General features: G+C 42.9%; 1 protein-coding gene across 3 annotated transcripts in view; it reads left to right on the plus strand.

The window, feature by feature from the left end:
• LOC310782188 (focal adhesion kinase 1-like) overlaps nucleotides 1-25,384 on the plus strand; it is a gene marked incomplete at its 5' end in the record, with an annotated part of 170,277 nt that overhangs the window by 59,524 nt on the left and 85,369 nt on the right. For all 3 annotated transcript variants that reach the window (XM_083642875.1, XM_083642876.1, XM_083642874.1), the window contains 13 exons: nucleotides 3,034-3,320; nucleotides 6,440-6,606; nucleotides 14,452-14,539; nucleotides 15,155-15,234; nucleotides 15,569-15,631; nucleotides 15,814-15,868; nucleotides 16,011-16,151; nucleotides 16,484-16,561; nucleotides 17,582-17,689; nucleotides 20,099-20,216; nucleotides 20,936-20,966; nucleotides 21,640-21,710; nucleotides 22,823-22,840. In XM_083642875.1, the coding sequence (XP_083499001.1) occupies nucleotides 3,034-3,320; nucleotides 6,440-6,606; nucleotides 14,452-14,539; nucleotides 15,155-15,234; nucleotides 15,569-15,631; nucleotides 15,814-15,868; nucleotides 16,011-16,151; nucleotides 16,484-16,561; nucleotides 17,582-17,689; nucleotides 20,099-20,216; nucleotides 20,936-20,966; nucleotides 21,640-21,710; nucleotides 22,823-22,840 (1,305 nt within the window). The remainder of the gene's footprint in view (nucleotides 1-3,033; nucleotides 3,321-6,439; nucleotides 6,607-14,451; nucleotides 14,540-15,154; nucleotides 15,235-15,568; nucleotides 15,632-15,813; nucleotides 15,869-16,010; nucleotides 16,152-16,483; nucleotides 16,562-17,581; nucleotides 17,690-20,098; nucleotides 20,217-20,935; nucleotides 20,967-21,639; nucleotides 21,711-22,822; nucleotides 22,841-25,384) is intronic.

A 25,384-nucleotide genomic window follows, 5' to 3' on the forward strand; every position in this document is an offset into this window, starting at 1 on the left:
TTTGAAATGAGATGACTTGGGACCTGAGTGTGACACTATAGGCTCAGCTGAGATTTCATCCTGCATTTAGGCTACTACCCAACTAGCCTACAGTATTTTAGCAGCTTTCCCTACATTGTAAGGACTTGGAAAGACAGTATCATGCCACAGCCACTGCCATTGGATACAGATTCCTCCGGAACAATCCAACAGTCTGCTACAATCCTCCCGCGGCCCACTTTAGGCTCTCAAGTCAGATTTGAAGGGAGAGGAGTTTGTGGAGTAGCAGCCATGCAGTCAGGTCAGGGTGGGAGGAGTGTCCCGCAGAGACACTCTGGTATGGCCTGTACCTGCTGCTGGCCACTTCCACTCTTCACTGCAGGTAGGACTGAATGACTTGTTTATGGACTGGCTGGCTGACTTGCTAATTAACTGACCTGCAGGCTGATTATCTGACTGAATGGCTGGCTGGGTAACTGACTGTCTGATTTACTAGTTGGCCCATTTGGCCTTCTGACCGGCTGATGGACTACTTGACTAGATGGGAGAATGTAATATTTCCTAAAACTGAAATACCATAGTGTGGCCTCCTCTGGCGATTGTCCTCTGTGCTGGTGGGTCTGACTCACCGTTTAAAGAAATGTTTCCAGTTTCAGAAGTTTATTTGATTTGTGTTGCCTGAGAGTCCTTATGTTGAACTAAGAGAGTCCTTCACTTAAACTGGTTTTATGCTTACGTGAAATCACCTGCTCTGAGGGCGTCACCGCAACTGGCCGTCCTATCGGCGCAGCTCGGCGGAGGGTGCGTGCAGCTCCTCGAAAATGTGACTCCGCGGCATGGACGTGACGTGGCCAGCATGAGAGCTGTGATTGGCCGTTGCCTTGGGCCGCCACGCACATATCCGCTGACATACTTGTTGTGAGGAATGAGGAAATGCCATTTCCTCATTTAACAGTGCTTGTCCCTCATCTAGCAAAGACTTCTGCAGGCTCACTGAGTTTTGAAATGGAGGGACAATAAAATGTCCCCCCACCGACATAGGTTGAGGTGATGTCTCGTCATAGACGCTGGGTTAGCTGGCTCAGCCTGGCTGGGGGCGTGGTCAGGGTGGGGTAAATCCCCCGTTCTATCCATTCAGCAAAGTTAGAATTTAGCTGCTAGCCCAGCCCAGGCAGACACGATCAGGGATTCAACCACCGCAGTAAACGCACATCTGAATAGACGTCTTGTGTTCTGCTCTAGAATCCCCAAAACTGTCGTTAGAGCCGCAGCACCTTCCTTTTTGGTGAGTCAGCCCATTGAGATATATGGGCGGTTTTACCCAAATCGCGCGCCAGCCGTATAACATTTTGTGGGCGTTCCCACACATGCCGACTGTCTCTATGATTGCAAGTTCTTGGTAAACAACACGATAACGTCATATGTAATGGACATGAGTGTACCACAAGTACATGAAATGGAAATGGATGAAATGGAAAAATATACATTCCCACTAAGATTGTGACTCGTATCACAATCGCAATATGATCTGGCAATATAATCGCAATGTGATTCCCCCCCTCTCCATATCGTGCAGCCCTACTTCAACCACTTCTCAGATAGCTCCACAAGTTTGTGACTTGCCCTTTCACAGTTATGAGTTAGCCCTGCTGGGTGCTGCAGAAGAAAGATGCCTTCTTTCATGTTCTTCTTTGGCTTCAGCTCAACCAGGACTGCTTGCAGCCCTTTCAGCCTTATTGCCAAGTATAGGAGACCTGCCAAGTCTGGAGTCACTTGGTCACATGACATGATGAGGGCACTATTCTCTGCAAGTAGTAGTATGGTTAACTAAACATAATGTATGTTCTCTCTGGACAATTTTATTTGTATTTATTAGGGGTGTCACGATATTTCGTCGCACGATATATCGCGATATCAAAACGTCACGATATGTATCGTCAGAAAAAAATTACGATACAATTTATTTTATTTATTTTTTTTGCTCCTGAATAATAATAGAACAAATTTAGCAGAATCAACACGCATGAGTGAGGGGGTAGACTACTACTGGCATGGCAAAACAGCTCAAGGGGTACATAAGATTACATAAGTTTAGGGACCATTGAGCATGAGTTATTTAAGAAATAGATTGTATACTTTATTTTTCTTTCACCATGCAACAAACATTTAGTTTGTGACAGTGTGACACATTCTATTGCAAGAGAAGCATTATCTTCCATGTTGTTTTCTAGTTATTATAATAACAATTTCCAAAAACAGCATTTGTTTTGTATTTTGTGTATTTCAAATGAAAGACTATTTTTCCAGTATTTTCCGAGGGCTCCCTTGAAAAGAGGTTTCGATTTCAACGGGACTAAATAAATGATAAATAAATACATAAAAATTATTTACTTTTGTTAAAAAAAATATTGTTAAAATATCGTATCGTATCGTTATCGTGAACCCAATATCGTGTATCGTATCGTATCGTGAAATTAGTGTATCGTGACACCCCTAGTATTTATTTGACAGGGACAATGGACAGTCACAAACTGTCCCAGACTTAGCTAGGAAGCTAAATTTCATCTGCAGATGATACAAGGACAATCAAAAACACAATAAAACAGAATTACAATGTAAATCTGATACACATGCATATACATAATACAATTCAAGTAGAAATTAGCATATTGTGCTTGGACTGTCTTCATTGATGCATGCGGCTACCTTTTTTGTGTCTAAGTGTGCTCTTGGCCATATACTTTGTTCCTTTGTTGTTTTTTGTCCTGTATTATGCCTGTGTGAATGGTATTGTGACAATTATTTGTAAAATGCACTATAAATTGACCTGAGGACTGACTGACTGACTGACTGACTGACTGACTGACTGACTGACATAGGAGGAACCAGGGTTCATGGATGTGCTCTAAGTTCCTTTCTGAACCTCTTATTTCCCCCTCCTCTGCTGTGTAATGCCCCTTAATGCAGGCCTTTGAAATTATTCCCAATATCAACTATGATGTCACACTTTACCTTGTCTCTCCCCCCCTCTCCATCTCTCTCTCTCTTCCCCAGAATATGACAGCCAGTTAGCCCCAGCAGGAGCATCTAAGTCAGGCATGGCATCGTCTTCCTTCTTGGAGCCCAACCTCAACCACTCGGCAGCGGGTGGTTGTGGGGTGAAATCCCGGTCCGGTGGGCCCGGTGGCACCAGCGTTGGGACGAGTGGCTCCGCTGGAGGCCTGGAGCGGCCGCCGGGCTCCATGGACCGGGTTCTGAAGATCTTCCATTACTTCGAGACCAACAGCGAACCATGTACCTGGGCTAGTAATATCAGGCATGGAGATGCCACAGATGTCAGGGTAAGTGAGAGGTCGAATACAGAGTTTGCACGCATGCACGCGCGCACACACACACACACACACACACACACACACACACACACACACACACACACACACACACACACACACACACACACACACACACACACACACACACACTCCCTTTCCCACTCCATATATAAGAGAGAGAAAATATATTCACATGGTTGCCATGGGTCTGGAACATACTTGAAAGTGCTTGGATTTAAATAAATAAATAAATCAAGGACATGAAAATGCTTGGATTTATTCACCTTATGCAGCCCCGCCCACTTTTTCTCTTCCGTGTTAGACGCAATTGTATTTGTTCTTCACTTACATGTTCATAGCGTTACTGCTGCGAGGAGCCGATGGCTGTACCCGGTCGGCATTTAATGTTAGTTACAAAAGCACGTCGACAGTGTTTTCTCACTGCCAGTACAGTAGGGGTTGACAGATACTAGCTAGTCCGACTGGTCACACAGCCAGCGCTCTCAGTCCTCACTGCTCGTTAAATATTTCCAAATAGGCGTTATTCTGATAAACTGGTCACATAGTTTTTTTTGCTTGAGAACAGCATTTTGGCAAGTCTAAAAATGATTACGGTAGGCGTAATCTACTTCCGAGTCTAAAACGGAAAGACGATTACAAAATGACGTTATTCGGAAGCGTCCTTATATGGGCAAATAATAAGGTGAATAAAGAGATCCTTATGTGCTTGGATTGAGTTTGAGCCTCATGTACTCAAAATTCACCTGTCATAACATTGTTTTACATCTGTGCTGGGCCAAGCTTGATACACTTTCCTCCTATCTACAGTATCACACTCTGTGTAGGCTAGAGGCACACAGCGATTTGCTGATCAATGTGCTGTGTCATTGGCTGTTGTGCTCTCTCGTAGGAGTTCTTAGCTCAAATATGCGACTGGTGACTTAATAGGTAACATTGTTTAGCCCATTTCACCAATATGGAACTTGAATCATGAACCAACAATTACCCAGATATCGCTAAAACACTTTCTGTAGAAACACATTTTGGACGCATCTCTCTCTTAAGCAAACAAGGCCAGGTCGAAACCTGGCATACGGCCGGTGCATGGGATCGTCACCCTAATCATGTATACCCATACACATTTTAACAATCAACAGAACACATATAAGCCGTCGTCTGATTTTCCACCTTTTTTCCCTGTTTGTGTTTAGGGATGCAGGATATTATGGAATTTTTTAAACAATACGATAACCCATAAATATCTGCTTCGATACTTGATACAGATACGATACTCGATACCTAATGGATAAGAAACAGAATGTCCACAAGGTTGATCACATTCACAAATTCAAGGTTTAGTAACACCCTTAACAGTCACTGTGGGATTGAAGGACACCTTTTGAAATGTGTCTCTCTGGTGTTAGAAGACCACCATATTAACTGAATGTTTCTGTGTTAGAAGAATAACGCCATATTAACTGAATGTCTCTCTGTGATAGAACAACGCCATAATGTAGGCCAGTGGTTCCCAAATGTGCCTTGGGATTTTGCATTATTGCAATTGCAAATATAGCCTAAAACTATACAAAAAGTGGGTGTGTTGCTGCTTTGATGTAGTAATTTTGCAAAGTTTCAAATTAATTCCTAGAGTAATATATTTTGTCAAATTGTATTTGACATTAGTAAATAAAAAAGCATTTAGAGTGATAAGAGTAATAGAGGCTATTTTGCACCGATAGACTTAGGCTATATAGGTGTGCCTTGAGATTTTGTCGTGCCATTTGATGTGCCATGGGCACAAAAAGTTTGGAAACCACTGATGTAGGCTATCTCTATGTATCTCTTAATCCAATATTTTTCTTTACACTCTTTACAAATTATATAGCCTTGTGCATTGCCCTCTTCACAACAACCTGTGATATCAGTCAATGTTTGAGACAGGTCCTTTGCCTGTCTCATTGAAAACAGAATAGAAAAATATGAACTGCAGCACTCTGCACAGCACACTGTAGGCTATGTAAGATGGCTCAGACTGAAAAGTTATTAGTGTGTCTGTCCAGTAACACACGATAACATAGTAAGGGTAACCCAGGTTATTTCGGGACACATTACAGATGTCACTCAAAGGCCCGCGTGGGCTTTACCGACGGCTCCTGAAGGTGTCATGTGCATCAGGCAGACTGGAGAGGATGATGCAGCTGCGAGTGTTTGTCTGCTCTCAACTCCGTGAATATCGCTTTAATCTTCATAACAGCGGCTCATTACCCGCTGTACACAACATGCACTAGTTCTGCACAAGCACTCGCGGGTCTCTCCTCCTTTCACCGACTCTCTCACTAATCTCACCGCTGTTTACATGCTTTTCAGATCGGCTATTAGCTAACACGCTAGTTATAGCCTACTTAGCTCAGCTGTTAGCTACTTAGCATAGCTCTCTGCCTCTCGGTAAGATGTTCATGTTCCATCCTTATGCATACCATTCATGTATATTTATTTGCTGGAAGGGGAGACGTCTCCAGCTACTGTTGATGTCCAGTGTGATGGCAGAGACACTGGGAAAGGTGTGTTTGTTTATTTGTTGCATCGCGTGTAACGTTAATTAGACAAGGAATCCCGCAACTTCATTTCAAAAGCACAACAACGACCAGTTAGTGATGGTACCGAACTTTTGGAACTTCCAATACCAAACTGTTTATACAGTACACAGTAAACAAATTTAGATATTTTTACAGAATCGATATTTCGAGGCCAATTGGCCGGAAAACCAGGATAGCCTCAATTTCTATTTTTCTGCGCGGACCATGATCTGCGGACCAGGATCTGCGGCCGTGAGCGACTGTCAAGCTGAACAAGATCAGATCAGGGCAGACAGGAAGTCCGAAACCGGACATTTGTCAAATAAAACAAATTTCAAAGTAAAAGCCCATCTTGATGAAAGGGTGCCAGGAGTCGTGACTGCAGCGATTGGGACACACGTGCTCCTATAGGCCAGTGCAAGCACTGGCCTAACAATAGCAGCTTTTGCGATGTGGAAATTGTAGAAGTCATTATTGCTTTTTATTATTATTAATTGTTCAGCTTCAATTCCTATCCTTTCCCTCCTCGAATGCTTTGCTCTCTGTCTACAGGGCGTCATCCAGAAGATAGCAGAGATCCACAAATTGCGCTGTGTGTCGTCTCTGGGCCTCCGTCTGACCCACCTGCGCTCTGAGGCCCTTCATTGGCTGCACCCTGATCTGGGCGTGTCTCACGTCAGGGAAAAGTATGAGAAACAGCACCCCCAAGAGGAGTGGAGGTAGACTTTAAATATACTGTATATACATGTATACTGTATATTGTTTTTTACATTTTACTCTCACTATCACTACCTCCGTAGGGAGGACTTGAGTGTTGTGTGTCTGTGTGTGTGTGTGTGTGTGTGTGTGTGTGTGTGTGTGTGTGTACCTGTGTCTGTCTATATGCCTGTGTGTGTGTGTGTGTGTGTGTGTGTGTGTGTGTGTGTGTGTGTGTGTGTGTGTGTGAGGGGTTAAAGTAGGGTTGGGCGATTCATCAAATTTTAATCATGATTACGATTTGGGCTTTCCACGATTATGAAAACAAGATAATCGACATAAAACGATTTTGTGGCTCTTGTCACTCTCGTTCTGTCTTGTGTTGTAAATCAAGCGCACCCCTTCCTTTGCAGCGGTGTGCTCGGCCCCTCCCCCAAAGCCCAAAGCACACCGTTTCGTTTCAGCTCGAGTTGTGAATACTGTCATGTGAAGAGCCACGGCACGTTTCTCCTCCCCGGCTATTTCCTTGGTAGCACAAGAATAAGATGACAGAAGTCACAGAAAGAGAGCCGCTGGTCGAGAAGAGAGGTAAAACAACGTATGTGGTGTGGAAACACTATGGCTCCAGCCTTGGAACAAACACAGTGTGCAAGATATGCGCGGTCGTGGCTGCACCCCGTAACACGACCTCTCTCCCTCTTTGTTTAATCACTTGAAATCCACTCACAAAGTGGTCTATGACCAAGCAATAACTCTTTACAATGCGACCGCATATTCAACAGCTAACAAGCTCACAGATAAACATTAACAATAGCCTATTATGAACCTAAACGTGTTATTGTAAGTCGCTTTGGATAAAAACATCTGCCAAATGAGTAATTTAATGTAATGTAAACAAACGTTACTCAATAGCGTTCTCATTTGGTTAGTTTTGATGAAATATGAAACCACTAATTTGCTGTCGGCAACATATGTCCCGACTGTTTTCATTCCACTTAATTAAACAGCGGTAAATAAATACCGTTTTCACTGATTGATCACAGATACTGTACACGTCATTTTCTGCGACACTATTTTGGCTAGTGTGAGGTTTAAGGACTACTAGTTCAGATGTTTACCAACATATTGAATGTAGATTAATAGTTGCAGTTGGTTATGGCAGTTCACTGCAACATAGTAGGCCTACATATACTGTATATTTATTTTAGTTTTTATTTTATTTCTAAATCTTTGCACTTTTATTATTTATTTTCACTTATTTATTTATTTTCAATTATATCTCAAATCCAAAGACATCCAATGTTAAAAAGAAAAGCCACTGTCAATGTTCAATAAATGTATGATGTTCTCAATGTCAATGAGTAATCGTGTTAAATAATTGCGATCTCAATATCAATCAAAATAATCGTGATTATGATTTTTGCCATAATCGAGCAGCCCTAGGTTAAAGTATGCCAGCCTATAGCCATGGTAGGCAGACGTTAAAATCGGGGGACAGCACAGAATGAAGAGGAGACAAATTGGGATTCTGGCTGTAATAAATTCAGTTCAGTATAGTAATCAATAGGGGTGTCACAATATATCGTCCCACGAAATTTCGCGATAGTAAAACGTCACGATATGTATCGTTGAGATGAAATCTCATATCGAAAAAAAAAAAAAAAAAAAAAAAAAAAATTCCAAAACTTTTTTTTTTTTTTTTTTCAAAAATAGACTAAGAAACGTCTTTGTTTGTTGAAGTTCAATGTGTGGAAAGTAGTTCAGTTGAACAAGTCTCTGAAGTTATGAGAAGTTATACAGGAGAGAAACCATTCAATTGAGTTTCTGGCAAAACTGTTTACTTGACAGGAAAAACTGGAGATGCATAAAAAATAGACTAAGAAAAGTCTTGTTGTTTGAGTTTGAAGAAAAACTGAAGATGCATAATGAGAATTTATACTACTGATAAACATTTTAGTTCAAAGTAAATCTAAGTGACGGTGTAACTCATTCTATTTCAAGATAAGCCTTATCTCCAATCTCATGTTTTTTCTAGTTGTTATTGTAATAACAATTTCCCACAACAGCATGTTTTGTATCTGTGCATTTCAAATAAAATACTACTTTTCCAGTCATATATTGTTATTATTCAAGTTTTAAAAAATATTGTTAAAATCGTATCGTATCGTATCGTTATCGTGAACCCAGTATCGTGATACGTATCGTATCGTGAACTGAGTGTATCGTGACACCCCTAGTAATCAACAAGCCTACTCTCTCTAGGACAGGACAGTTGCCATGAGTTAACTTTTCAGTCAGAAGCTGCTGAGACCCCAGCGCGGGTGGGCGGGGCTTGCTGTTCAATGGTGCCAAAATGGAGAAGAAAAGAGGTGCAGAGAGGTGGAAAGCAAGGAGCCTATGTTGTGTCTTGGCCTAAACTACAATATCAGTGGTAGACAATTGTCTATTGCCTCTAGAATATTTGAGAGAAATTATTTATTTATTTATTTATTTATTTATTTATTTATTTATTTATTTATTGATTTATTGATTTATTGATTTATTGATTGATTGATTTATTGATTGATTTATTGATTGATTGATTGATTGATTGATTGATTGATTTTATATAAAAAATCCCATTGGTCAAATGTAAACAGTAGTGGCTAAACTGAAAATATGGGTTAGATTGCTTTTGGGGTTTTCTTCACAAAAGTGGAGAAGGAGGCAGAAGCAGCACTAGCACTGCAGCAGGTGCTCCTGCAGAGCTGGAGGTGGTGTTGAACTTATCAGAATCAGGAACCTTCGGGTAGGCTACAATTTCAGAGCATAAAGTGAAACATGTAGGCTATATGCGTATTGCTTTCACATTAATGTGCTTTATGGGATTATCAGTAGGACAGCACAATACAGTTTAAAGTGGAGATGAAGCAGTTTGATTTTTTTGTATTTGCATTTTAACCTCAGACAAGCCAAGACAGGACACTGCACTCTTCCTCAAATTAAGTTTGCTGTGAAGCTTTTGTACAGAGGCATGTTTTTGTTTTTACGTCTTCATATTATACTTGCAGTTATCTAGACAATGTTGAATTCTATTAGTGAACAAATAGGTAACATAACATGTAACATCACGTTAGCATTATATTCACCAAATCTTTCTTCAAACGGCCCACATTTTTCATGTGTGTCCGCGTGTGTTGGCCTGGCCTGCATGGTATCTAATGCCCGGCCTGAATTATGGTCCCAGTCCGCCCCTGGCTGTAGTAGCTAGGGTGGTTCCATCTGTCATGCTTCACACTGTTCATTCAAAGTGAGGCAATCCTCTTTCTGTTTTGAGTAAGACTGTGTTGTAAGTCAATCCTGTACAGTGTGCAGGAAATCATGCCTGAGCACAAATAGAATAAACACATAGAAAGTAGTGCATAGCAATCAGTGTTGGGGGTAACTCATTACAAAAGTAACATATTACATGTAATATATTACTTTTAGCAGTAACTCAGTAATATAACTTATTACTTATAGGATTTCAGTAATATTATACCAGTTACTTTGTCAAGTAACTCAAGTTACAAATTGAGTTACATTTTATTAAATCAAAGCACATATTTAAAAAAGAGATACAATCATTTCCTAATCAAACTGTGTGTTTTTATGCAAATAACCACTATAGATGACAATAACAAAGGAAAAGGATAACATTTAGAATTTTGGATTGTTTACACTGACTTCAAGGCGGTTGGAGAAAAAAAATCGGGATGTACCGGGGCGGCGATGTCATTCTGCTGCTGCTGTTGTTTTGGTAAAAGTAATGCAAAAGTAGTGTAATAAGTAACGAGTTACTATACACAGAAAGTAATATTGTAAAGTAACTTATTACTTTCAAATGAAAGTAACTAGTAATATGTAGTATATTACATTTTGAAAGTAACTTGCCCAACACTGATAGCAATGCATAGAATAAACTCATTTTCTCTGCAACTAGCGGTTAGTCAGACTTGACAAAAGTCCTACAACCTTAACTTGTGTCTTGTTAGGTGTTGAATGTGTGTTTACATTATGTTTCACTGTTATCACTAGCTGACTGTTATACTACAGTACCATGTGGCAGTTTGCAGAACTGTTTTCCAGGAGGAACTGCTCTGCTAGTCCTCCAGTCAGTCTCATTATGCACTATGTCGTGATTGATCAGAGTAGGCGCCTGACTCAACCTCCATAGAAGATCTGTTTTTCTGTCTTCAACTTTCCAACCATGAATCGAAACATTTCCAGAGCTACTGCAATTAGCTGCTACTGATGCCACACCAGTTTACATCAAGCCAGAGTCTATTGTGTTAGCTCCGCCCACCCTGTGTCACCACAGACACCAAGTTCATAAATGCTGCAATACTGAAAACGCAACGGCTTCCATCAATGGGCCATAGGCTCAGTCACCATTGTGTCAATTCACTATCAGATAGATAGTGACTTAACAGACATTTATGTACATGAAAATCTTGGAGATTCTGGGCCCTATCTTCCCAAAAGCGGTAATTTAGCGTTTGCGCTCGTTTAACACCGTGCGCAATGCAAATTGGGGGCGGGCACAAGCACATGCATGTTATAATTGTACTGGGCATAGGCGTGCCACATGCCAAAGCAGGCGTTTCAGCGCTAAAATGTGGGGATAGATGGCATTATCCTATCGTCAGCAGCGCGCAATTACTTTGCGCTAAGAGCTTTGAAAAGGACCTCTTATCCGCTAAAACACTCGCTGCGCTTGATCCCGCACCATAACCTCCGCGCTGCGCAGCACAGAAACGTCATTACGCACAGACGTGCCACCCCAGGACATCAAATTCTGCTGCTAAAATTGGGGAACCCACAGATTATTCCGTGAGGCAATCAACTATAATTCACTGAGAAACTTTTATCACATGCAAGGAGGGGTTATGGTAAATGAACTGAGAAAACTGGTACCAATGGGCTATTCACCTTCATCTGCTATAACCCGGAAGGTCGTTGGCATCACAGCCGATCTGGCACAAGCCTCGGCACGAGTCGAGTATTAATTGAGTCTACTGTAAATCCTCCAATCTTTTCTTTTGTCTCCGCCGTTTACCCGCTGCAAACACGTTTCTATTGTCCCACCCCAGTCAACAAAATAACCCGAATTGCATCAAAACTCAGATGTTTTTAACAGGTATATGATGTGATGGTGTCGTTATGAGATAGGGATAATATATACAGTCAATAGGCCTACACCTTCCAACTTACGCATGGGGAGAAGTACAGCATGCCTCACTCAAACTGTATTACATGGACTGCGAGACGGGAATCTGATTGATGTAACGCCCAGGCATTGCCAGGCCACACCTGTGAATAATTATTTTGGTTAACACCGCCCAAATCCCGTTTGCGGCGTGCATAAATGATTTGGCACACGTCTAATCTGCGTTTGCGCCCGTTGTTGTGACGAGTTATCCCTCACCGCACCACCGTGCATCCCCACCATATTTTGGGTCTGTTTGAACTTTAAAACAGGGAGGTCACGTCTACCCAAACAATTATATAATTTTTAAACAGTTTAACACTGTATAAATCATTACAATATGTTCCCGTGAGGTGGGGATGCGTTTTGCTGCTGCCTGGCGGGGGTGCAAAACTCGGCATAACACCTGGACAGCGGACTGTAATCTTCCCTGCTTTAAGGCACGCGCAAACAGGTGCGCAAGCGCTAATAGGGGATATCGCCTGTACAAAGATAGGGCCCTCTCACTTTAAGGCTTAAAAATCCTTATTTATTGTGTTTCCTCCATTCATCTACATTGGCTTTTTGTGACTGAATAGGATTCAATAGCTGAAATCATTAGAGGGTACATGGCTTTGACTTGGATTCACCTGGTCAAGCTGGAAAGAGTTAATAATATTAAGCAAAATATTATGTACACTGTTTCCACCCAATTAGCTGTAATATTACCTACTACTGTACAACCTACATAATTATTCTCAAAGCATTGGAGGGGAGGTTCAACTCTTCTGTCCAATGAATGAGATTCTGAACAGTTATTGGTTCTGTGTACTTATCCTTATTTGAAAGTGTCTCTGTCTCCAATTTTAATCTACAATTGAACTGTGCGGGTGGGGGTGGTAAAAGCGCCTCCCACCACGGAGACCTGGGTTCAATCCCGTGCAGCGGTACGCCCGGCTTGGTCAGACATTCATGCAGACACCGTGTCTGGTTGGGAAGCTGATGGTGTATGAGTCCTGGTTGCTGCATTAGCGCCTCCTCTGGCCAGTCGGGGCGCCTGTTCGGGGGGAGGGGACTTAGGAGGAATTGCGTGTTCTTCCCATGCGATACGTCCTCCTGCTGGTGAAACTCCTCACTGTCAGGTGAAAAGAAGCAGCTGGCGACTGCACATGTATCGGATGAAGCATTTGCTAGTCCACAAGTCTCCTCAGATCGGCAGAGGGACAGTAGGGGGAATTGGCCAAGTGCAATTAGGGAGAAAACGGGAGAAAAAAGAAGAAGAAAAAGAGTCCATTGGTCTCTACTCAGCGGGGCGGGTGATGCGTTACTCCCAGAAACGAGCTGTACAGCAGCATTAACATGCAGCATAGACAGCCAGTGCAGCAGCTTTGCTGGTTGCTGCCTGCTGCCTCAGAGGGAGGCAGAGCTGCAGGCCCACAGGAGCTGCTGCTGCTGCCAGCCTATTGTTAGAACAGGAGGAGTAGCCCAGGCCAGGGGATACATGCACCCATTCTGTCTGCCTCCTCTCTCACTCCCTCCGTGCATTCTCTTGTGGACTCCCACTCTTTTTCACTCTCATGTTTCCCTCTGTCCTCCCTCTCTCTATCTCTCTCCCTCTCTCTCTCTCTCTCTCTCTTCTCTCTCTCATCCTGCTCTCTCTTCTCTTCAGCACACATCACTCTCTCTCTCTGTCTCTTTTTGGTTCATCCATTATAGAATGTAGCTATGTTTTATTCATTTTGTCCTCATATCAGCCTTGCTCCCCTTTGTTATGGAACTACAGGCCTGTGGCGTTACAGCAGCTATAAACGGATGATTCTCCTGGCCCAGTTCTCTCTACTGTATCACAATCTGTCAGTGATGAAATAATGACTATAAACATTGATGGCCCATCTGGTTGCGTGTGTGGTTGTAAACTGGCAAGTGTTCCTGCAGGTGTGTCATTAGACTTGATGCATGACAAGGTGATCACTTCTTAGTGCTTTACTGTCAGCTCAATATGTCATCAGTGGCACAGTGAGGAGGCCGTCCTTTAACTGAAGGATCCAGGTTCAAAGTCACTTCATCCGTCCTGCTGAAGTGTCTTTGAGCAACACACTCAATCCCTGCCAGCTCCAGGGGTGTTGCTCTCCTGTGACTGATGTGTGATCATTTCACCTCCTGCCTCCTGTGCAGGGAGCCAATGGGAAATTAGGTACTTTACTTTGTACATTAGATTAAATAAATCTGACTTCCTGTTCTACATTATCCTACGTTTTGGCACTTTTTGTTTTCATGGCAGCTATCTGGCTACTTACATTGTTGATGCTTGAGGATTGTTCACATTCAAATAGTGAAAAATGTTTGACATGACGAAATTGTTATTATTGCGCTGTGTCTGCGTGCGTGTGTGTGCGTGAGTGAGATTGAGAGTGAGTGAGTGTGGGCTTGCACAACTATTCTCTTTCTGTCTTGTATGGGTTTGGGACGCTAAGGATTATCTGTGTGTGTGTGTGTGTGTGTGTGTGTGTGTGTGTGTGTGTGTGTGTGTGTGTGTGTGTGTGTGTGTGTGTGTGTGTGTGTGTGTGTGTGTGTGTGTGTGTGTGTGTGTGTGTGTTCAAGTTGTGCGTGCAAGTTGTGCGTGCGTGCGGTTATTTAACCATACTGTATCTCTGATTCTCAGGTATGAATTGCGGATGCGATACCTTCCTAAAGGTTACCTCAGTCATTTCTCTGAAGACAAACCCTCTCTCAACTACCTCTATCATCAGGTGAGACAACACAGCAGGATCGTAGAATCAGAAGAAACAGACAGGGTATTTCTGGTGCATATTAGGGACATCTATTAAAAATAAATAAAAATGTAATAATGAAAGCATTGAGAGTGCATTGGTTTGAGCCACTTTCTATCACACCCCCGTGTGCTGGTGTCAGTTGAATTGTTTGAATTGTGCCATGAGGTACACATGTGATGTTTGTCAATTTTACAAGAAAGTATGTATGTAGTAAAGTGTTGGTGTGATGTATATTGTGTGAGACGAGAGATGTAGTTGATTGAGCGGTTTCATACAAAACTAAACGCTATGTTTCAGTTTTACGTCAAACTGCGACATGCAGTTATCTTTTAAATTGACAAAATGTACATGTGGACTTCATTCAATCGGGATTAGAAAAAAAGTATCGTCTCTCGCCATTCATATTTTTTCCGCGGCTGGTTCGTAGCTGAAGCAGGAAGTAGGTGGTCACTTTGGCTCTTTATTACATAGATCACACTTCACTTGTGTGTGAATACCTTATGTGACTACATGCTACATTTGATGCATGTAGCTCCATCCAGAGCAACTTATATGACAAATAATAGAATGAAATGTTATATGTTTCTCCAGGTCAAGAGTGACTACATGCAACATATAGCTGACCAGGTAGATCAAGATGTTGCTCTGAAACTGGGCTGTTTAGAGATCAGGTGGGTGCATGTACACACACACACACACACACACACACACACACACACACACACACACACACACACACACACACACACACACACACACACACACACACACACACACACACACACACACACACACACACACACACACACACACACACACACACACACACACACACACACACACACACACACACACACACTCCATTCAGAAAGTAGGAATCAAGCCAACCTCGCCACAAGCTATGAGTCATCATCACCTATATATCAAAGGTTTTCCAGAATGTTTCATTACAATTTGTAGCAACCCTATTACATATCGATCTCCTTCTGTTTGTTTACATTCCAGGAGGTTCTTCAGAGAGATGCCAGGCAACGCCCTGGATAAGAAATCCAACTATGAGCTACTAGAGTAAGATTGATTTGTTTCACATTTATTGCTATCTTGCTAGCTATTGCTTAGCTTATTGCACCTGTAAATTAGTAATGTAAAGTACATTTCTGTAGTTGATCTACATTACCGGTAGATCATATACAAATTATATCAATGATAAATGTCCAACTATCCAAATATAACTATATTATTCTCTCCAGGAAAGATGTTGGTTTGAGAAGGTTCTTCCCTAAGAGCCTGCTGGACTCCCTCAAGGTAAGAATTAAGCCGGGCTAGATCCGTCTTGCTTTCATCACTTTCAGGCTGCCTTGTCAGTTGTCTGTCTTTCTCCCAGAGAGATAATTCCTTGACCTTGAGCTGTTTGGTGTTTTTTCCTCCCGTTCCCTGTCTCTGTCAGGCGAAGACTCTTCGTAAGCAGATCCAACAGACCTTTAAGCAGTTTGCTAACCTCAACGACGAGCAGAGCATCCACAAGTTCTTTGAGATACTCTCTCCCATTTACCGCTTCGACAAGGAGTGCTTCAAATGTGCTTTGGGGGTAAGGCCGGCCTCACATTTGTAGAGAGAGAAGTGAAGTGTATTTAATTTAAATGTCTTGTCAGAGCCATAAAAGTTGGCAGTTACAGGTTTCCGTGGGAGTCATGTTTGTTCCACAATCCTGCTCATCGTCTATATTTGCAGGTCTTACATATGATGAGCATGCCACAATGGTGATGCTATATTTGTTGTTGTTGTTATACAGTATGATATTACTATACACTATGATATTCAATGAATAAAACAGATAAGTGAAACGATGAAATTATTTCATCATTTTATATTTCAAATATGTATTTGAATGCTCTCTTTTTCCTCTCTGTCCATCTGTAGTCTAGTTGGGTAATATCAGTAGAGTTGGCAATCGGACCAGAGGAAGGAATCAGCTACCTCACTGATAAGGGCTCTACGGTGAGAAAACACACACACACACACACACACACACACACACACACACACACACACACACACACACACACACACACACACACACACACACACTAAACTCTGCTCTTCTTCTCACAAAACCTAACTTAATCCTCTTGGTAACTATGTAGCCATCACAAAGTCCCTTTTCCTTTTGAATTTTGGTAAAGTTATCTCTACCAATTAATAGCTGCTCTATTATTAGTATTCCTTGATCTCAGCACTGCAGTGCTTTCACCGCCATAGTGGATTCCACTATTTAGGTCATTGCAAGCACACAGTGGGAATCACCAATACTGCCCTCTACTGGTTCACTTCTTACATGGGAAAATCTTGTCTCTTCAGTCAAGTGCAGTGTACTTCAGATGCCTGTGTAGACTATCTTGCCTGTGTTTTCTGTATGTACTCCCACTTGGCAAACTTCATCTGCAAACTACAAATCACTGTTAAAATTTCAAGATTGAGAGTGCGCGCTGGAAATTTTGTTTTAAAAGCTAGAAATCTGAGCACCTAGTCAAGAATTTAGGGAAAACTCCTGCCTTCATTAGCGAGGTGCATGCTGCTGTGAAGACTTAAAATGCAGAAAAGTCTTTCTCATGACTTGGATTTTTTAAATTATGCCCTGATGAAGATGCACTGCCCATCAGAACATCAGCAGTTGATTTAATAAGATAGTATTTGCATGATGAAAATGAATCATAGCGTGACCTTTTTGGCCCTCATAAATCCATGAGGAAATTGCCTATCTTGTGTCCAATATTAAATCCTTAGGCTACTATTAATGTTATTGTTGTGGTATGCAACGATAGATATATTGGTCTGATTTACTGTAGATTCAAGCCTGGTGCTCTGGGGGAAAAAGCCTTACTGTTCCAACCATTTGCATGTGGGACGTAGATTTCTCTCTTGGACCTACAGTACTGCCACTGTGCTATGTAAAAGAGCACCAACAACTGGAAGCTTGATTTTTATTATTTCTATGTACGTCTCTCTGTATCTCTGCAGCCTACACACCTAGCTAACTTCAACCAGGTTCAGTCCATCCAATACTCTGCTATGGAGGAGAAAGACAGGAAAGGCATGTTACAGCTCAATGTAGCGGGGGCTCCAGAGGTAAACACACACATATACACACACCTTGATGCTCTTTATAGTATTCTCATGGCATGCCCCTCTTTTGCCTGTTATAAATGAATATCAGGTTATGTGCATTAAATCTGTATGACCTGGTTTGGATTTCGATCAAGTTTATTCCACATTTGAAAAACCCTTGATTAGCTGTAAAACATATATTTACAGAGATTAGGGGTTTGAGCAGTAAAACAAGGCCAGCATGATACACACTTGTACCCTGCTCATAGAGTCCCATACAAAACACACAATATATTTAGATAGATGGCGAGCCAAAGCTAAATCTCTATTTGGTATTTTTGTTTGCTCGTCATGATGTCAGCCACATCACATTTCTATTTGCTGCCTTCTACCATCATCAGAGTGTGAGATAGTAATGCTAGCGTAGTGCTAACACAGAGTTCATCAAAGTGTGAGATAGTAATGCTAGCGTAGTGCTAACACAGAGTTCATCAAAGTGTGAGATAGTAATGCTAGCATAGTGCTAACACAGAGTTCATCAGCGCGTGAGATAGTAATGCTAGCGTAGTGCTAACACAGAGTTCATCAGAGTGTGAGATAGTAATGCTAGCATAGTCCTAAAACAGAGTTAATCAGAGTGTGAGATAGTAATGCTAGCATAGTGCTAACAGAGTTCATCAGAGTGTGAGATAGTAATGCTAGCGTAGTGCTAACACAGAGTTCATCAGAGTGTGAGATAGTAATGCTAGCGTAGTGCTAACACAGAGTTCATCAGAGTGTGAGATAGTAATGCTAGCGTAGTGCTAACACAGAGTTCATCAGAGTGTGAGATAGTAATGCTAGCGTAGTGCTAACACAAAGTTCATCAAAGTGTGAGATAGTAATGCTAGCGTAGTGCTAACACAGAGTTCATCAGAGTGTGAGATAGTAATGCTAGCGTAGTGCTAACACAGAGTTCATCAGAGTGTGAGATAGTAATGCTAGCGTAGTGCTAACACAGAGTTCATCAGAGTGTGAGATAGTAATGCTAGCGTAGTGCTAACATAGAGTTCATTAGAGTAGGAGATAGTAATGCTAGCGTAGTGCTAACACAGAGTTCATCAGAGTGTGAGATAGTAATGCTAGCGTAGTGCTAACACAGAGTTCATCAGAGTGTGAGATAGTAATGCTAGCGTAGTGCTAACAGAGTTAATCAGAGTGTGAGATAGTAATGCTAGCGTAGTGCTAACACAGAGTTCATCAGAGTGTGAGATAGTAATGCTAGCGTAGTGCTAACAGAGTTAATCAGAGTCTGAGATAGTAATGCTAGCGTAGTGCTAACACAGAGTTAATCAAAGTGTGAGATAGTAATGCTAGCGTAGTGCTAACACAGAGTCCATCAGAGTGTGAGATAGTAATGCTAGCATAGTGCTAACACAGAGTTAATCAGAGTGGGAGATAGTAATGCTAGTGTAGTGCTAACACAGAGTTCATCAGAGTGTGAGATAGTAATGCTAGCGTAGTGCTAACACAGAGTTCATCAGAGTGTGAGATAGTAATGCTAGCATAGTGCTAACACAGAGTTCATCAGAGTGTGAGATAGTAATGCTAGCGTAGTGCTAACAGAGTTAATCAGAGTGTGAGATAGTAATGCTAGCGTAGTGCTAACATAGAGTTCATCAGAGTGTGAGATAGTAATGCTAGCGTAGTGCTAATGCAGAGTTCATCAGAGTGTGAGATAGTAATGCTAGCGTAGTGCTAACAGAGTTCATCAGAGTGTGAGATAGTAATGGTAGCGTAGTGCTAACACAGAGTTCATCAGAGTGTGAGATAGTTAAACAACGTATTTCAAGTTAGGTCAATCATAGGAGTGAAAGAGGGCATGGAAGCAAACGGGTGGGGGAGGGGGAGGAGTGGTGAGTGTGTTGCCATCTGTGTACGAGTGTCAGCATGAGTGTGTCTCTGTCATATAGTGGGTGTGTGCATTCATAGCAGGCGTTACTAGTGGAAAAGCATGTGTGCATCAGTGGAAGAGCGTGCGTGTGCGTGTGTGTGTGTGCGTGTGCGTGTGCGTGTGTGAAAGAATGATCGTGTGCCCGGGAGTGTGTGTGTGTGTTGGTAGAAGATGTTATTTGTGATAAAGCTCTGCTTGTTTCCAAGTCCAGTCTGAAACAACTCTCTGTCCCACTTTACACTAATCCCTCTGTGTGTGTGTCTCTCTGTGTGTGTGTGTGTGTGTGTGTGTGTGTGTGTGTGGTGCCCATGTGTGCGTGCATCTGTGTCTACGTGTGTGTGTGCGCGCCTGCGTGCGTGTGTGTGTGCGCGTGTGTGCGTGTGTGTGTGTGGTGCCCATGTGTGCATGCATCTGTGTCTACGTGTGTGTGTGCGCGCCTGCGTGCGTGCGTGTGTGTGTGTGCGCGTGTGTGCGTGTGTGTGTGTGTGTGTGTGTAGCCTCTTACAGTCACCACTGCATCGCTGACTACCGCAGAAAACATGGCTGACTTGATTGATGGCTACTGTCGGCTTGTCTCTTCAGCAACTCACTCCTTCATTATCAGAGTCCAGAAAGGTAGGGCTTACACACACACACACACACACACACACACACACACACACACACACACACACACACACACACACACACACACACACACACACACACACACACGCACACATTTTGACATCTTGGGGTATTTTCAGCATTATAGTGGTCTAGTTGAGCTAATGATGATCGTGCTAATGGTTTTTGTTGTCTGGAGCTGCAATACATTTCAGACCCATATTCTTTCCATGCTAACAGTAACTTGAAGCAAAGAAGTAATATCCTGACATTTGAACTAGGATGTCTAGACAAGGTTGTGTTGCTTAAGCGTGTTGTGTTGCTTAATCGGATACATCTGCTGAAACACGTATGTTGGGCTGTGTCTGACTCGATGTCATTAAAAAGGCACCTATTCGTTGCATTTTGCACTTGGGAGATTGGGTGATAATTTTTCATGACAGGTACTTAGGAGGACGTACAGTAAATATTGTTTGTTTTACCTTATATTATAAATGGCATTCAGGTCTGACATCAGCCACGTTTCCAATGGTAATAAAGTTTGCATGTGGCTGATAACTACAGTAAGTCTGTATTCTTGTCACTCTGAGTAAGCAGCCTGTGTTCCACCAGTCCTTTCTGTTCTAAAACGAACTGTGTCTGCAGAGCAATGGCCGCAGCGCTGTTGTAGCTGTAACATGAAGCCGGTGGAGTCTGTCTCTAACTCCTGTGCTCCTTCTGTCTTCCAGAGGGCGACAGAGCGCTGCCTTCCATCCCAAAGTAAGTCACCTGGCTCCTTATCTGTTCTCCAGCGGCTCATGGAGACAAAGCACAGAATCAAGTTCTAAATATCAAGGTGTCACTTTACCACATAACGCTGAAATCGCACACTGTGAGACATAAGTGGGACGCAGTCTAAACCCTAGTGAGATGGAAGAAATTGGTTTCATCACTTGGCCAGCCCGGATTTATTTTGCTACTTTGATGGTTTCATTCTTACTGCACACTCCTTGCATTTTCACACATTTTGTTCTCCAGTTCAGAATGTGTTTTTGTGTGTGTGGCAGTTTGTATACGACTGTGAACCTAAATCATGGCCGCATTCAGCTTGTGTTGACAACAAGGCCCAAATGATTAACAGACCAGAGCAACACCTGATCAAACTAAAGAGTCGACGATAAGATTTGAACTTGAAATTGCCAGATATGAGTAAAGGAAGCTTAGCTTAGCCAATCTAAAAGCTGGCACTCAAAATGTTGTGAACGTGTAAAGAGGTAGATGATGCCACATGGAGGACAGGATGCGGGAGGAGGCTCCCTTCCTCTTGGGGACACTGCTGTGGTTAACCCTCCTAGCTGTGACTCAAAGCTCAGTCTGAATAATATGGAGCAGGTTTAAAGTTCAGCTTAATACGAGTGAAACACCCAAGATGACTTCCTCCTCTCCTCTACAGAGTTTCAAATCATGAGAAGCGGATGGAAAAACGCATGGACGGAGTACGGACCAGAGCGGTCTGTGTCTCAGGTAGAAATCGCCCCCCCTCAACCTCTCTCTCTGTCTGTCTTTTTCTGATCTGTCTATTTTCCTGTCTCTCCGTTGCTGTAAATGTCATGAGCGACAGTGTCTGACTGTTGAGTCTGCGTGTGTGTGTGTGTGTGTGTGTGTGTGTGTGTGTGAGAGTGTGTGAGTGTGTGTGGGAGAACTAGCTGCTTCCCCTATAAAGCCTTGTCTGTGTGTAATAGAGAGCCGCAGGAATGAGTCCGGAAAACATCGATGCTAAAACTCCTGGTTCTTCACTGTTTTCACCTATGGGATTTTTGAATGGGTTTTTGGCGCTATGCTTCAAATAAGGTCTGTGGTTAATGCAAGCTTATTCAAACGCGAACCAGTGTTCAGCAGGATAATCTTCACACATGAGGACCACTTTTATTAGTTTTGAAGCTTTTACATGCCGTTAAAAGGGTGGCTAACTAGCAAACGGCTAAATGAGACTACACTGTTGAGTCGACGGGATATTATACGTCATCACTTCAAAGGACGAACAGGGAAATTCTCTTTCCCTCACATGGTTCAGCCCAGTGTAATCAGTGCACAGCAGCGCACACATCAACAACACTCCAGGTTGAGTGGTGATGTGACGTGGAAGCCTATGCGACACTGTGTGTAGTTTTTACTTCTAGGGCTCACATTATGCTTCAAAACTCATGAAAGTGGTCCTCATGTGTGAAGATTATCCCGCTGAACACTGGTTCGTGTTTGATTAAGCTTGCGTTGCCCAGAGACCTTATTTGAAGCATCGCGCCAAAAACCCCATAGGCAGAAACAGTGAAGAACCAGGAAGTCCGGGACTTCCGCGTTCCGACTACAAAAATACGTCATCCCTGCGGCTCTCTATGAAGAGTCCTTCTCTAGCCAGATGTCCCCGGTGGAGAGCCTTGGTCACTGTCTCTCTGTCTCTACTATGACCGTCTACTGACCACTTGCTCAATGGCAGTTACACAGATGTAAATGAACATGACCTTGACAGTAGGATCAAGTCATTAAATAATATCTTTGAGCTATTTGTTTAACTTTCAAGCTAACGGTCAAGCTAACGCCTCTCTCCCTCTGTCTCTCGATGCATGCGGCTTCTGCAGGTCACACTAGTGGCGATGGTAAACAAAACATGCTTTCTATTACTCATCCTGTTAACACTATGGAATTTCTGCTCTGTGTGTGTTAGAACCCCCCCCCTCTCTCTCTCTCTCTCTCTCTCTCTCTCTCTCTCTCTCTCTCTCTCTGTCCCCCTGTTGACCTGTGCAGGGTCTTCTTATCCATGACTCAACCTGTTTTCCTTAAGCGTGTTTCTCTGGAAAGAACAAACCTTTCCATCCCTCCCCTTTCCTCCCTCTCTCTCTTTCTGTCTCACTCTCCCCCACTATATCTCTCTTTCTCTCTCTCTGTCTCTCTCTCCTTGTTTGTAGCTGTTAAATCGTACATGATTCCCTAGTCTAGTCTAGCGTTGCATGTGTTTGGATCCGGGTATGGTGACAGTGCTTTGGAAAGGTACCACGTGTCTCAGGCGGTGTGTTTCTGTTACTGCTGCCGGTTCCTCTGTGCGCTCCACTCGCTCTTTTCTCTCTGTGTCGAGGTGTTTGCAGAGATCCTTCATGTGTTCTGTATGCAGTGACTGATTTTTATGCCTCCGCCGGCGATAGCCAGGCCGGAGGCATTATGGATCCGGGTTGTCCGTACGTATGTCCGTCCGTCCGTACGATGTTCGTTAACGTGATATCTGAGGAACGCCTTGGCGGAATTTCATCAAATTTGCCTCAAACATCGACTTGGACTCAAGGATGAACTGATTAGATTTTGGTGGTCAAAGGTCAAAGGTCAAGGTCACTGTGACCTGTCGAACGCCATTTTCAAGCTTGTTAACGCGATATCTCAGGAATGCCTTGATGGAATTTCATCAAATTTGCCTCAAACCTCAACTTGGACTCAAGGGTGAACCGATTAGATTTTGGTGGTCAAAGGTCAAGGTCACTATGACCTCTCGAACGCCATTTTCAAGCTTGTTAATGCGATATCTCAGAAATGCCTTGACGGAATTTCATCACATTTGCCTCAAACATCAACTTGGACTCAAGGATGATCTGATTAGATTTTGGTGGTCAAAGGTCAAGGTCACTGTGACCTCTCGAACACCATTTTCAAGCTTGTTAACGCGATATCTCAGGAATGCCTTGCCGAAGTTTCATCAAATTTGCCTCAAACATCGACTTGGACTCAATGATGAACTGATTAGATTTTGGTGGTCAAAGGTCAAGGTCACTGTGACCTCACGAATGACATTCCCAAGTTTGTTAAAGCAATATCTCAAGAACGGCTTGATGGAATTTCTTCCAATTTGGCTCAAACGTCGACTTGGGCGTAAGGATGAACAGATTACATTTTGGTGATCAAAGGTCAAGGTCACTGTGACCTCTCCAACGCCATTCTCAAGCTTGTTAACTCCATATCTCAGGAATGCCTTGATGGAATTTCATCAAATTTGCCTCAAACATTAACTTGGCCTCAAGGATGAACTGGTGGTCAAAGTTCAAGGTCACTGTGACCTCACGAACGCCATTCCCAAGTTCGTTAACGCGATATCTCAAGAACGGCTTGATGGAATTTCTTCTTTGGCTCAAACATCAACTTGGACGCAAGGATGAACCGATTCCATTTTGGTTATCAAAGGTCAAAGGTCAATGTCACTGTAGTCTCGCTGGCCAGCCTCCTCTCCCTTCCGTCCGAGGAGTCTGGCGCCGCAGGTCTCCATAACTGGGATAAATCCTCCCCTGCTCTACTCTGCTCTCCCATTGGAGGCGTCGGTTTCAGACGCTGCCGGATTTCCGCTCCCCGCTTAAGAAGCTCTGTCGTTGGCTCCGACCATGTCAATCAGAGTGGCTTCCGCTCCCTCCTCCCTGTGTGTTGCTGTAAATATAGTCCCCTGCCGCCTCAGGGAAAACAACAACGCTAACTAGCTAGCAAGCTAACGGCAGAAACCTACACGCTAGCTCGTTGCTACACGCTGAAAACGGCAAGTTGGATTGTTTGAAACTATTTTCCAAGGGCACTGCCGCTACTATGGAGATCTGCGGCGCCAGACTCCTCGGACGGAAGGGAGAGGAGGCTGGCCAGCGAGACTAATGTCACTGTGACCTCTCGAATGCCATTTTCAAGTTTGTTAATGCGATATCTCAGGAATGCCTTGACGGAATTTCATCTAATTTGCCTCAAACGTCCACTTGGACTCAAGGATTAACTGATTACATTTTGGTGGTCAAAGTTCAAGGTCACTGTGTCCTCACACCCAATTCCCAAGCTCTGTAACGCAACATCTCAGGAGCGCCTTGACGGAATTGATTCCAATTTGCCTCAAATGGCGATTTGGACTGAACTAATGGCGGAGGCATAAATCCGCGGTGCGGTTGTTCTAGTTTGACATGTTATATGAGGGGTGGTGGGAATGTTTTGCCTGATTTATAGCTGCTATTATAGGAGGAACAGAGGGGATGCACAAATATTTCAAGTTATAAATGCATTATTTTGTACACATCTGGGGAGAATTGAACATTTTGTTCAATGGTGTGTTGTTAACAAGATGCATCCCCCCCTCAAATATTATGTCAAATGTAATGTAAATGTTAGCCTGGACTCCAGCACACTCAACC

Source organism: Poromitra crassiceps (genome assembly GCF_964638095.1).
Source record: "Poromitra crassiceps genome assembly, chromosome: 1".
NCBI lineage: Eukaryota > Metazoa > Chordata > Actinopteri > Beryciformes > Melamphaidae > Poromitra > Poromitra crassiceps.